Genomic DNA, 14,606 nt, shown 5'->3' with positions numbered 1-14,606 from the left:
TCAGGAAAATTTGAAGGTGTTGGAAAGCACACAGTTCAAAAAAATGCAAAAGTACGTAGTTCAGATAAAGGGTGCAATCACTAGAATTCTGCATTCTTCACTGAAGAATGCTACAAAAGTTGATGGTAGTCCAGTAGGAAATGCAGAAACACTAGGTCACACAGAATCAAAGTAGGGTCCAGTAAAGAGGAGAAAGAAAACCACAACGAGAAGCCAAGGGTTAAAATGGGAACTAGTACAAGTAGCTTTAATGCTTAATGAAAACAAGAATATCAGCATAATAGGCATGTTCGAAATCTGTGGGAAAGAAGAAAATCAGTCACACAGTAAAGTATCAGGAAATAAAATGCACAGGAAAGGCAAAGTAGACCTTATCAGTGAAGGAATAGCGATGGCAGTTAAAAGAAGCTCTAAGTCCAATAAGACTTAAAGAAGAGAACATTAGTAACATTATCTAGTCAGGAAAAGTTCTTTAGTTCTTCTAAATTTTACAGCAATCATAATGAGTTTAAATGCACTATCTGTGCAGGAGCAATAAGAGCAAAAATTACATGATAGTTGTACTCAGTTAAATAAAATAAAAAAATTAGAAATAAATAAAACTGAGCAATATTGCTATAAAATACCTGAATAGGATACGTGAAATAATTAAGTCACTGTGAGTGGTGTGGATGCTATCTAGGGACACCATTTTGAAGACCCACAGCAAATGCACAATACCTGTTAAAAAGCAAGTCAGTAAGGGCAAAAAAAACATAGCTAATAAAAGCAAGAACATATCTTTAAAAAAGAAAAAATGAAGTTATGTCTCAGGGAGGACAACAGAAACATAAAATCTGCTTTATCTATAAAACAACACTAAAGAAGACAAAAAATGAGTTTGAATATATCTCCGGCAAACAACCTAATAACAATTGTCTTTTAGAGACATCTGGAGGCAAAAGCCTGACAGGAACTGTGTAAAGCCAACCCAAAATTGAGATATAGAAGAAGTGCTCAGAGAAGATAAGATCATGAATGTAAAACTTAATACATTTTTTTTCTTTGTCTTCAGCGTGGAATAGCTGGGGAATTTTTCTGTCCCGGAATGCTTCTTTATGAAGAACTCATGAGAAGGTTAAATTAGCTATAGAAGCAGTTGTGGAACGAGCAGACACAACAGTAACACATCATTGGGATTAGCTGTTACATGCCCAAGAGCCTGAAGGATGAAATAAGTGAACTACTATGATGTGTAGCATTTTGCTTCAAACCACTGTGGCACATGAAGGCTTGGATGTGCTAATATAACACTGATCTTTTTTTCCAAAAAAATTTTCAGGGAGTTCATGGGAGCTAAGGATGGATATGATTGACGTGCACAGGGCAAAACAGAAGAAGGATTAATGGACTCATGGAGCATATCTCATTCTAAAAACCCCCTCAAAACAGTTTTTCTAAATAAAGGTCATATTTTGTAACACTTGTTGAATTCTTTAAAGAGGTCAACATGCAGACAGATAGGTAGGGATGGACTCAAAACAAATGAGGGGAAGCTGTTTGCTAGTGTGACATATGAATAACCTGTGCGCCTCACTAACATGGGATGTCGTGTACTCTGAAACTTCATGTAAGTTTCAAAGCAACAGGGCAACCTGCTGTAAGAAAAATCCATTGAGAGTTATTACATACAAAGATACCATCTGGGCTAAAAATCTCTAGAAACTGAGGGAATGTTCTGGAGTATTGTTTGGCCTGTTCTTATGTATACCCTCTAGACGTCAGTGTATGAGACAGAAGGCAGGGCCAGATGGATCTTTGTCCTAACATGGTCATTCTTACATGCTTTCATACTGAGGAAAAGAAGAAGGACAATTTTTAGATGAGAGAAAACTGTGAAGTTTCAGGTGTGGTTTGGTACCTAAGGAGCATTTATAATACATAAAGTGGGATTACAATTCATGTGCAAGAAAAGAGATGTAAAATAAAAAGCTGCCATAATCTTACTGCAAATTCACATGGATGTTCTAATATGAATTTGCCTTACTAACAACTTTTAGCAGCTAATTGTTTTGGCATAGTTATCAAGGTTTATGCTTGATTAGTGTCTGCATTTCAAAGGTACAGAATATACAAAACTTCAGTAAATTTAAGGAAAGCAGTAAGTGACAATCCTGCTAATCATACACAGACTGTGAAGCTCTTTAAATTAGCATACTTCTGAAAAGCCTCATTTAAACTTATTGATATGAAATGTTACAAATTGTCAGTGGATGATCCATATTTTAAGGCTGTAAGGATTTTCAAGGAATAGCTATAATCTGGGCCAAGATGTATAAAAAAATCTGTTCCTGTTTATCATAACAACAATGCTCAGCATAAGCCAGTTCTGCCTTTGGTACCTGAAAGTCTCAGGTTAAAACCTTTGGTTATTTGGAGAGAATCATCCAGTTGCCCTTGACAAAATAGTGTTTCCCAGATCATTTTAAAATGTAAATGAAATTAACTCTCAGGATCAGGCTTGTCCTGTGGAATGATAATATATTTCCTCTTAAGCATCCAAAACTCATACTTTCAAATTGAGCTTTATATTATTTAAAAAAAACAATAGTATATTCTAATTTAGTTTTTCTTTGTACACTGTTCTTCTTCCTGGCTATGAATTCTTATCTAAAGAATTTTTGACATTAATACTTTCAATCATGCTTATTTGAAAATTAATACATTTATAATAAAACATACTCTTAGGAAATCTGGGTGGGTTGTCATTCACATCCGTGAGAGTAATGTTTACAGTGGTAGTACCAGCTAGTCCTCCTAGCTGTCCTCCCATGTCCTTGGCTTGGATTAGAACTTGATACTGTTCTTTCACTTCTCTGTCCATATTTGGCAAAGCTGTTCTTATTACACCTAGGAGAAGAAATGGGAAAGAGAAACAATAAGTAAACAAAGGGCTGAGATTGTCTATTATTACATTTTAATACTGTATCTCTTGGACCGGGAATGGAACTCTTCCTAAAGGGTTGATAAGTGAGGAGTTCACATAGGAACATGCAAATTGCTTGGGCTTTTCAAAAGCGTGCTCATCAGCTATTCGACCATTCAAAATTACCGCCGTGTCTTTTCAATGAAGACATGAACGGCTGAAAGAGAATGGTGCATTTTCACTAGGGGTGTGAATGGCATGAGCATAGGTTTGCTACACCGGCACCAAAGAACACTGCATTGTGCAGAGTAGGCTAATGCAGGAAGAGGAGTGAGTCCATTTCAGAGCCTCCATCTTCAATTGTTTCCAACTAGTCACTTGCCATCACAGTAAAGCTACTGTAGGCCTAGACAATAGTCCTTCCATACAAAAGGAGGGCTTTATTAGAAGACTCTCCCTTGCGTGAGAAAGATTTATTGATATAGCACACAGATGCAGTGAAAACTTCAGGAGTTTCCTTAAAGAAATGTCATTAAAATACCATGATAAGACATTACCTAAATTACTCTTAATCTTCAGTTATTTTGGATAGCTGATGTCTAAATAGGTACGTCACAATCTCACTTCTGACATGTCAAGAATGTGTATGATAAAAAGACTTGTAGAGAGAGAGGTACTACTGATCATAGCGTTAGCTGATGAGGATGTAAAAAGCTGTAAGGTTTTGGGCACTCAAGCCTTTCTTGTGAAAACAAATGTAGAGGAGAAAATGCATTTCTTTGTCACAATTCTACATTTGCATATTACATTGCAAAATGCTATATATTCAGCAAGACTTTTCAGAAAATGGCTAGGTGCAGATTGGTGCAGGTAGCATGCACCATTGAAAAATAAACCAATTGGAAGCAAAGGCTCCGGGGCGATCTTATAGAAGTCTTCCAGCACCTGAACGGGGCCTACAAGAAAGCTGGAGAGAGATTTTTCACAAGGTGATAAGACAAGGGGTAATGGCTTTAAACTGAAAGAGGGGAGATTTAGATTAGATCTAAGGAAGAAATTTTTTACAATGAGGGTGGTGAGGCACTGGAACAGGTTACCCAGAGGTGTCGTGGATGCCCCATCCCTGGAGGTGTTCAAGGCCAGGTTGGATGAGGCTTTGAGCAAACTGGTGTAGTGGAGGGTTTCCCTGCGCACAGCAGGGGGGTTGGAACTAGATGATCTTTGAGGTTCCTTCCAACCCTAACCATTCTATGATTCTGTTATTCTATGTTTCTCCCCTAAGTTACTATTGGTTTAGGAAATATTTTTTTTCTAGTATTAAACTATTTGAATTTAAAAGTAGTCTTTTCCTCTGGTATTATAATGGGTCTGGAATGGTAAGAAACAGATTTTAAGGGTCATTCTTATCTTTATAGCAACTAACCGCTGCTGCATTAACAAGAATAGGAATTGTTAGCTTAGAGCTCTGGTTCAGTCCACAAATAACTTTGACCTACATCTGCTATTTCTGGAACCTATTAAAAATTCTTCTTGAATTGAATTGTATAACAATTTCCTTTCTCTCAACTTGTAACACTGATGATGATAATGACAACATTAATAATAACTGCTATTTTCTACCTCAGCATGGCATATACTATACTGCATAGATCTGGAATATGACTGGTGACTACTCAAGAATATTTAGGTACTGTAACACTATCCTTTCAAGATTTTAAAAACAATCAGTGTTGTTCAATATTTTGTTTGTTCATGTGATATTCATGAGTAAATATTTTTGTTAATAGAATGAACATTACGGGGTTTTCTCTTGAATCTCTTAATTTATTTTTTTTTTCATCATGGAGACTATATGTTCCACAGTATTTTACAAAATCCTTGGTATGCTCGTTCTAAGGAGAAAAGAGCTATGAGAATTAAAGACTTCCTTTGTAATACTAGCAAAACAAAATAACAATAAGCAGAAAAAATGAAAATGGGCAGATAGGTTGTGAGAAAGAGAAGAAGTTCATCTGATTGTTATACCTGTTTTAGGTACAACTGAGTGGCTTTCTCAGTCAGAAAAATTCCAGATGGTCTTCAGAAAATGAAGAATTGGCCACCACTCTGGTAGTAAAGTTCCCAGTCACCTACTGCTTATTCCTGTCCAGAAGTATAAGGGCATTCTATATATTTTCTGTAAAAAATCTTGGCCTCTAGCAAAAAAAAATCAATGAGAATAGTTTTCATGTCCTGCAGTTCACAGGCAATTTTCCCTTTTCTACCTGCTCTATTTCAAAAATGCTATTTCTACCAAAATCATCAGTTCATATAGGCAAGACAAAGGTGATTTAATGTTATCTAACCAGCAAAATAGAAGAATAAACTGGAAGTAAAATCCATGTAAAGAAAGGACTACAGATTTTGGTATTCCAGTTTAAGCTTCATAAAATCCAAACTTTAAGTCAAAGACTTATTAAAATGTAGAGGCCTTACATGCATGCAATGGTGTTCAGAGTGTTTTTAAGTTCTTCTACCTTAAGATTTTACAAGAAAGATTGTTCAGCTTCAGAACCGAATAACTTTTATTTTTGTTTTCTATGCAAATGTCATCAATACCAAATGTGCAGAAAAGCATCGATGAGGCTGATGAAAATTGAAAATAGTATGTATAGGACCTGGGTCAGAAGACATACTCTGTAAAGTTATTGAGCAATAATTCAACAGGAGATGATCTACTTACGTGGAAGAGAAAATCCAGGTTCCATGAAAAACCTCCTGAATAAATTAACATCAATACTCCTACTGACACCAATTTGGATTTCAAGATTATAACTGAGGTCAGAATATGGACTAGAACACTGAGTCTAAGCAAAAATTGGAGACATATAGACATAAATAAGAATATTGACCTCATAAACACATTAGAAAATTGGGTGGAAAGTTGTTTGTCAAAAGGACATTTTAGTAATGGAACAGAACGTACAGACAAAAGATAAGGGAGGTTATTTGTCTTAAGAGAAGTACTCTATGTTAACAAAAACTCTTACAAATATGAGAAGAGCCATTTCATAGCATCAAAAAGTAACCTCCGCATATAAAATTTGAGGCCTTAAAATGTGCCAGTTCAACAGCTGCTCTCCTGCAGGGACTCTAATGCATTTAATCTTCCTGCAAGAGCAATAAGATCTAACTCTTCTGCTTCCACATAGTTTGCTTACCTCCTGCAAAGCACTGTAAAAAATTAGGAGGTCAGTAAAGGAGTAAAGAAGCAGCTGTGACAGTCAGACACATAAAGGTTAAAAGCTATTTAAACGCATTAGAGTCATATCAGAACAAATGTTTATCACCTATTAAGAATGATTTGAGAAAAGAGTATGTGGAAAGTCTTGTGCATGGGAAACACAATCCTTATTACACTTATAAAGTTATGGTCAGTGGTTTCACCATTGCCACTTCGCAATGAGATCTTGAGGTAGTAATAGAAATTTCCACAAACATATCAGCTTTTGCATGGGAGAAGTTAAAAAGTAAAGAGAATGTTTGAAACTGTTTGGAAAGGAATAAATAACAAAAGTGTTATGATTAAATCATTTTATATATCTGTGTGAACTGCCTTCCTGAATACTGTGTGCGCTTTCTTGTCCTGAGAAGGAGGTGGAGGATGATCAGTGTTATGGAGTGACCTCTGTTTAAAGAAGTCTTCAATCTAGAAAAGAGGCAACTGGGGAAGAATCAGGGTCTATAGGTTCATGGGAACTAATAAATAGGAATTAACTGTCTCGTGCAATTTGAGTGTGAGGTATGAAATAACTTAAGAGGTGTTACGTTTCAAGAGGTTTTGAAGAAGAAAGAGGAGCTGGTTCTTCACCCAAAAAAACTTTTGCTGTGGCATTTCTAGTCACTGGGTGTGCAGATACTGTGCTCCTGGACAAGTCAGCTCTACTGGGAAGTGGAAAAGTCATGGAGGAGAAAACCTTTGAGACTTTCAGTTACATGGCCACTACTAATCACCCAGGAACTTCATAAGAACAAGTTGTTGAAGATTAGATGAATATTCAGGGGATACATCAGTAAACACTTCTTTTATCCTTCATTAAAGCTGAACAGGCCATAGCTTTTGAAACATGATACAGGGCAGCACAGACCTTTGGTCTGACCTAGTATGCATGTTCTTAATTTCTTTAAACAGCTACAAAGGAATATCTCAAAATTATCACTAGAAGGCAACACACAGAAAAAAAAAAAAGCCAACAATAACAACTCAAAAATGCTTATCCATCTGCCAGCAGTTCTGAATTTGTCTGTCATTTTGTACCAAAATGATTTTCTTCCCCTTTCTTGTCAAAAACACTCAAGGCAGGTGTCTGGCGGTAGAACTCTGCAGTGAAAAACTACTGTATCATTTACTCAGTTTTAAAATAAAGAATTGGAAATGTCAGAAGATCTGTAGCGATGCCCAAGACTTCTGGATTTTAAGCAGCATTCTGTGCATTATTATTCACATACTGTTTATGTCTTCAGTCATTGTTAGACTCACTGGTAACTATCATATTGTGATGTCTCTAATATAAGACAGGTTAAAGCACATTGTTGTTGGTTGTAGAAGCATGGCTCTGTATGCTTTTTTCTGGTGTAGGATTTTAAGCTATACTGGGCTAGCTGTTTCATCAATCTTCCTTTACAGCTGTGCCCATTCTTTTACCACCAAGGTCCACCTGACTAACTCATTAAAATATTAATAGACAGATGTGGAAACACTGGGTTTGTATGATATTCCAAGACTAGTTGGGTGCAGGCCATCACCTGTGGTCCACTCACTACTCACTACTGAGTTAAAAGCATATGATACAGCAATTCAAAGTGCCATGGGAAAAAAAGTTCTTCTTCAAGTACCAATAACTACTTTTCCCTCCACGAGCCCCCCCCCACCTTGGGAAACTTGTACTACAACTCCAATTGTGCCTTCAGTAAAGGTTTTACTTGCTGTTGAATTCCTCTTCATTCTTTACAAGACTGAAATAAAAATATAAGTATGAAGGAGAATACTTTTTTTTCTCCAGTCACTTGAAGAAGTCCCATTTTGGTTTGAAAAGTAAAATCACTCACTGCAAATTGCAATACAATCTCCTGCTAAATGGAGCATGTGACAAAGGAATGTGCCCATTGGAGACAATGCACTAACAGCCTTATGAGGCTCTGACCCTCAAACTACTGATTGATCAGGGGTAGAGAGTCTTTAACACACAATCTGACATTCAAGTACAGCGTCACTGGAAGGAGAAACTATTTGCTGAAAGGGGCATATGGACAACTATTTCTGTAACACATTCAAGATGACACTGCATGGCTTTCACCATGTAGGTTATTGGCTCCTTAACTAAATTACTAAATATGGAAACAAGAATGACATTTAGAAATATAGGACAAGATACCTAATTAATAAGTCTACCAACATCCCAAATACTTCAGTGTCTTTAAACATATGATCCTTTTCTGCTCACACGTCCAGTAACCTCAGACAAACATAGTATGCCTCAGGAAAAGCAGAGGGCAGGAGATGATTAACTGTTCAACAGTCTCAAATTAGCTCTATATAGCAAAACAATCATTGCTAGAGAATTTCTGACTGTAAGTTCAGCGAGTAAAAACACTGAGAAAAAAGAATGACACAAACTGGGTCATCAGAAAAAAAAAACACAAAAAATAGAATGCATTTAATCAATAAAGCTTTAGCTATAGAGAAAATCATTAAAAAAATATTGTTCTATGTATACATATTTTAGATATTCCAGGATTGATTGGAGGAGCATGTTTCTTTTGTTTCTACAACAGATTGTAATTCATTAAAAAAACAGTCAATACTCAAAACTGAATCATGCGCAAAGTTATTCTACTGACTTTTGGCCATATCAGCTCAGTCCAGGTTTATTTGTTGATACTGACCATACAAATCAAAATCTAAAGTTAAAATCTTCCACTGTTGCTGATAAACTATTTACCTGTCTTTGGATCAATGGAGAAATATGGTTGCCCCTGAAGAATGCTGTAAACCACTCTAGCGCTGTTTCCATAAGTGGGATCATCAGCATCTGTTGCCTTTACTTGAAGCACATACGCACCTGCAAAGAAATGGAGGTAGTCACATTTTCAGTATAAAGCAGTGATCAGGGATATTTCAGACACATTAGTCCTTTTCCTAGTGAAATCTGTTGTAATTTTTGTTCCAGTGGAAACTAGGCAAAAATAAAGCAGTTAATTCTTCAGCTCCGTGCTAGCAGCCATCTAGGTAATGGCTGAGGCAAAATGGGAAGGAAAGGGGAAGCAGCCTACCATCAAAAGATATTTATAAATGACGGATGTATTATTTACAAAAACTTTTTACCCAGCACACACATGATGGAGGTCTGGGGAAGTGCAATACCGGGTTTTGTAAAAGGAATATGCCCCATAGTTTTGTGAAAAGGTTGACAACTCTGGAAGTAAAATACGTGAGTTGTCTTTAAAACAAGTGTTTGCTCAAGCAGTTCCTGAATCTGCCAGTAAATTCTAGGTGCCTTAAAAAACTGTACTTCAGTTTCTTAAAGGTGGAATTCACATTCTTATTGTAGAATGAAATTAAGTGTTTGGTTCAGGCAGTCGTCTTCAAAATGCAGATTTGAGCCTTCTTCCTTCTCTAAAACAGCTCAGTACAAAACAAAAGTACTGTGGAGGAAGAACCTGGAGGAAGAACCTTCACTTGATAATCTATTTTCAGTCATGGTTATAGACCAGACCTAGTGCAGTTGGCTTTGTATTCTGACTTAAAGGAGATCCATGTCATGGAGCAAAATAAACGCACATGAAAACAGAAAACTCACTGTAAACAGCAATAACCTTGCAGAAATATCTTGTCCCTCCTGCTGGTCACTAAGCAATTTCCCTGCGTTTCCCCACTGCCCCATAATGAAAACAGTGTTCAAACTATAGTCTTCAGCAAAACAAACAGCCACATATTTAGCATTCCCATCAGCTTTGGAGAATTAATTTCCTACGATCTTCTGTGCAAATGAATGTTGGAACTTGAAATGCTGATTAGGAGTGAGTGAGGGTTAAGACAACCTACATGAGAAACAACACAGAGAGAAGTGTTATGCCCACCAGATTTATTTTAAAAAATGTTCTGCATTTGAAGGTCATCTGACATTTTTTCAAGAATATTTGTGGCATTTGCAAGTGCTTCAAGACTGCTACTTTTCTGTAATGAAAACTGGCAAGTTTCAAAGGATGTTCACAATCTAAAATTAACCTTAATGGACTTGTCAAAGTTTATTTCTGGGAGCTCCTCACTGAGAGACGCTGCATGTGAAAGGTCCTATGAATTAGACAGGAAAGTAACTCACAGAAAAGGTAGCTTTTTGGAGGATTTTTTTTTTCAGTCCTTGTCCCCATCTCTCCATATGAAGATTGACGATGGTGGTGAAGGGTTTTGAATTAACATTGTAAAAATACTTGCTGCATGATGACTGGTCATATAAGACTGTTCCTGTCATAGTTGTTTACTGAACAATAGAGAATGAAAAGGTATTCCAAGAGATATTCTTTCTATCTCCTGAAGAAGACACAATGTGGCCAGCAGGTTGAGGGAGGTGATTCTGCCCCTCTACTCTGCTCTCATGAGATCTCACCTGGAGTACTGCATTCAGCTCTGGGGCCCCCAAATTAAGAAGGACATGGATCTGTTGGAGTGGGTCCAGAGGAGGGCCACAAAGATGATCCAAGGGCTGGAGCACCTCTCCTATGAAGACAGACTGAGAGAGTTGGAATTTTTCAGTCTGGAAAAGAGAAAGCTCCAGGGAGACCTTCTAGCAGCCTTCCAGTACCTAAAAGGGGCCTACGAGAAAGGTAGAGAGGGACTTTTTACAGGGGCATGTAGTGATAGGACAAGGGGAAATGGCTTTAAATTGAAAGAGGGAAGATTTCAATTAGATCTAAGGAGATCTGAGGGTGGTGAGGCACTGGAAGAGGTTGCTGATAGAAGTTGTGACTGCCCCATCCCTGGAGGTGTTCAAGGCCAGGTTGGATGAAGCTTTGAGCAACCTGATGGAAGGTGTCCCTGCTCATGGCAGGGGCGTTGGAACTAGATGGTCTTTAAGGTCCCTTCCAACCCAAACCATTCTATGATTCTATGATTCTAAATAGAAGTGCTATTTGATCAACAATCACTTTCTGAAGTCAATGATCATATTTTTAAGCTGAGGACAAATTCCATTCAAATCATCTTCTAAAAGAAAAAAAAATATCAGCAATGAGTTAATGAATGAAAATAAACCATTGAAATGGATTTGGTTAACTAAAAGCATGAGGTTACTCTCTTTATTTTCTGGATGTAAAGGGAGAGGAATGATATGTGTTAGAGAATACCAAAGTCTGGGCTCAGTATAACAACTGTGGAAGTAGTTCCAACTCAAACACTAGTGCCCTTCTTTACATAACACGTAACCATGACTGACTATACCTTAAATGGCTTAGACGAACACAGCTATAGTACTGTATTTTCCTACTGGAATGACAGACAGAAGCTATCTAATCTCTCCAGAGCATTTGATGGCTTTCGTCTGTTCTTGTCTATATGGAATATATTTATAATAGGATCTCCCACTTTCAGCCCTGTCTTCTGCTCCAGCAATTCAGGGAGCCACAACAGTAACTTAGCTCTACTCCAGTGACCAAGATTGAGACAGAAATGGTAGCTTTCAATTTTTTTACCCTCTTCCCTCGAAAAACAGAAGTTCACTGTCTGTGCCGCTTTTGGATCCTTACTGTTGTGGAATAAAAAGGGGAGATCTGTTCCTTCTGGAGGAATTGCATTGACAAAACATGTCGTGCTCACTTACTGTACAATTTCCCTTCCTGGTATACACACAATTGTCCTCATTCATTGCTACAGTATCTCACTATCTTTCCAACCTAAAAAATTCAGTCTACTTTTTCCACTGAAAAGAAATGCTACCTTTTAACATAGTTGCCACCTCCTTCCCTCCCTACCAAGTTGTTCAGTCTTTCAGTGTGTTCTGACCTTAGGCTGGTGAGTTTTGCTTCCATCTAAAGCACTGGAACAAAGCGTCAGACTCCCAGATGCTGAGGACTGAGCTGGAACTGTGTGACTGAGCACTCTGGCTGACAAGTGTGCTACTGTGGGTCTGGTTTAAGACAATGGCCTGCACTTTTGCCAAAAAAAAAATACAGTGCTGTCCCACACTCCCTGTTCTGCCCTTGGGCCAGGACTCATGTTTCTGATGTCACACTGGTCACAACTTCTGGGATATGATTTTAGTTTGTCTTCTGTGTACGAATTGACAAAATTTTGTCACATTACCAAAACCTCTGCTTTGCACCTTGAAGGGAACAACGTTCTCCATAAGAGAATAGAACAGACAGACCAAGATTTACAAATGTAAGAGGAGAAAGTTAAGCTTCTTTATATGTGCACTTATTAAGTGATGAGTATTGAAAAATCTAGTGTTTCTGGAAGGCTAACCAAAACACCTGTCTTCTCACAGGTTATCAACAGAGAACTTGCAAACACCATAACAAAGACGTCTCCAACATTTGAGACTATCTGATAGAAACAGCAAACTTGTCATACAGAACACTGGCCATCACCTCAAGAGGGCAAATCACATGTTTTTCTACTGACTGTTCATGTCTGCTAACTTTGGACAACAAATGTAGACAGTTACAAGGCTACTAATGTCAGGTAGTGAGGAAAATCTGTTACATAATCAATACTTTTGCATTACTTTCGGACTTTAGGATACATCATCTTTATGAATTTTACTTCACTGCACCTCACTTGCAAATTGAGAACAATATGTAAGTCTATACTCCAGCTCTTTTAAAAAAGAATTCTTAAACCTCATATTGTACTAATCTTGAGATTTGAAATCAATGTTAAAAGATACATTGAAGCTGCAATGAGACAAAATATATCATAAATGTGATTTGATTTTAGGGAAACTATTTAAGAAGAAAGCATTGTGCTTCTAAAGTATTTAAGCTGTTAGATAGTAATGCTTATTTTCTATCCATTTCAATCACAATTCTGTAGCTGTATTTATCACTATCACAGATTTTCTTTTAATCCTCAGAAGCTCAGTTCAGGAAAAAATAGTTACAGAGTACTTTGAAGAGGACTGTAAGATATGCTAGTTTGCTATACTAGGTCATATTAAGAAGGCAGATTTAGCTCTAGTAAAGTTTATGCAAAAAATGTTACAGTCTTTTCCTTATGAAAAACTTATATATACTTCAAGAACTTTTAACCTTCATATGAACAGTGTGACTTATTCCTTTATTTGTAGAATTATAGATAAAACACCCATTCATTTATTTACTATTTTACTCTATCAAATCAATAACTAGAATAAATATGATTTTGGCTCCTTATGGTTAAACGACATTTCATTATTGTTGTTATAAAAGAAGGAAATATGATCTGTATTTAATCAATAAAAAACTATTTATATTTTATCTTATTATGCCTACCTTTTAATGCATATGGTAGAGTATTTAAGTTCTAATCAGATCTCCAATAAAAAATAGCTCATAACAAAAAGTCATATGCAATGAATGAAATACATCAGCATGGCACTGAATTAGTGGAATTCATAAATGTATTTCCCCCAGGTGAAATACAACAGAAAAAAACCACTCCAAATACAACAATTGTAATTGATTTTGATACTGTCCCACAAAACGTCTTTGTCTCTAAAATGCAGAGACATGGATTTGATGGGTGAACCACTCAGTGGATAAGGAATTAGCTGGATGGTCTCACTGAAAGAGTTGTGGTCAATGACTCAATGTCTAGGTGGAGACCAGCACCGAATGGTCTCCCTCAGGGGTCTGTATTGGGGCTTAGGGGCAGGTGTCCCTGCTTATGGCAGGGAGGTTGGAACTAGATGATCTTTAAGGTCCCTTTCAACCCAAACTGTTCTGTGAGTCTATGCTTTACAACTGAATGCATGGATTGGTAGCGCTTCAGAATAAGAGAAAATTTACAAATATACTAAATTAACACAGATCAAGAACTACTGACTCAGCATATTCATGGACTTCTCTTAAATTCCAACAGGTTTAGGTAAGAAATACTCAAGATATTCGAGCAACCTTCATTTTTCTTGTTATGATGTAAGTATTCACATATATTTATGATGTTGGCATGTGAAGTATTGAATGTGTTAGTGAGAGGATTTTTAAAAAGTAAAATTGGTAATTTTTCATAAATTTAATCCATACAGTGTCTCAGGAGACTGAAGCAACAGATACAGCAGTAAACATGTTCATCTGGTTTTGCATATTCAAATCAAAGCTATTGTGGCTGAGAACGGATTTTGGAGCTCATCTCCTATTCCATTATTTGTTTCCTAAGCCCTAGAAACAGCAGCTTAAAACCAACCAATATCCTTCTTACAGAGCAGTGACCAGCTCCCCTTCTTTCCAAAACCACAATGACCAGCAAGCGGCTCCTACTACACCACCGGCAGCAGCTTCTTCCAAACTAGAAATCGTTTACCAAAACAAAGATTTACTGAAAAAGTGTGAGCCAGAATGAGTGCTTTCATGGATATTTACAGTGGAGTTCATGTTATCTATTATTAGACTTCCACCATGTAGGCATCTACACTCATGCCAGGCACCTGCAGCTGACCTTGCAGCCAGGGGCTGGACACAGGGGGTC

General features: G+C 37.1%; 1 protein-coding gene across 3 annotated transcripts in view; it reads right to left on the bottom strand.

The window, feature by feature from the left end:
* Positions 1-14,606, bottom strand: part of CDH12 (cadherin 12) — a 172,857-nt gene that overhangs the window by 73,546 nt on the left and 84,705 nt on the right. For 2 of the 3 annotated variants that reach the window (XM_086609021.1, XM_086609022.1), the window contains exons 4-5: positions 8,887-9,006; positions 2,722-2,889 (exon numbers count right to left, since the gene is read on the bottom strand). In XM_086609021.1, the coding sequence (XP_086465147.1) occupies positions 2,722-2,889; positions 8,887-9,006 (288 nt within the window). The remainder of the gene's footprint in view (positions 1-2,721; positions 2,890-8,886; positions 9,007-14,606) is intronic. The other variant, XM_086609023.1, reaches the window with a different exon arrangement.

The sequence above is a fragment of the Tauraco erythrolophus genome, chromosome 3 (assembly GCF_009769465.1).
Source record: "Tauraco erythrolophus isolate bTauEry1 chromosome 3, bTauEry1.pri, whole genome shotgun sequence".
Lineage (NCBI taxonomy): Eukaryota > Metazoa > Chordata > Aves > Musophagiformes > Musophagidae > Tauraco > Tauraco erythrolophus.
This window is presented reverse-complemented; position numbering and strand designations above follow the sequence as displayed.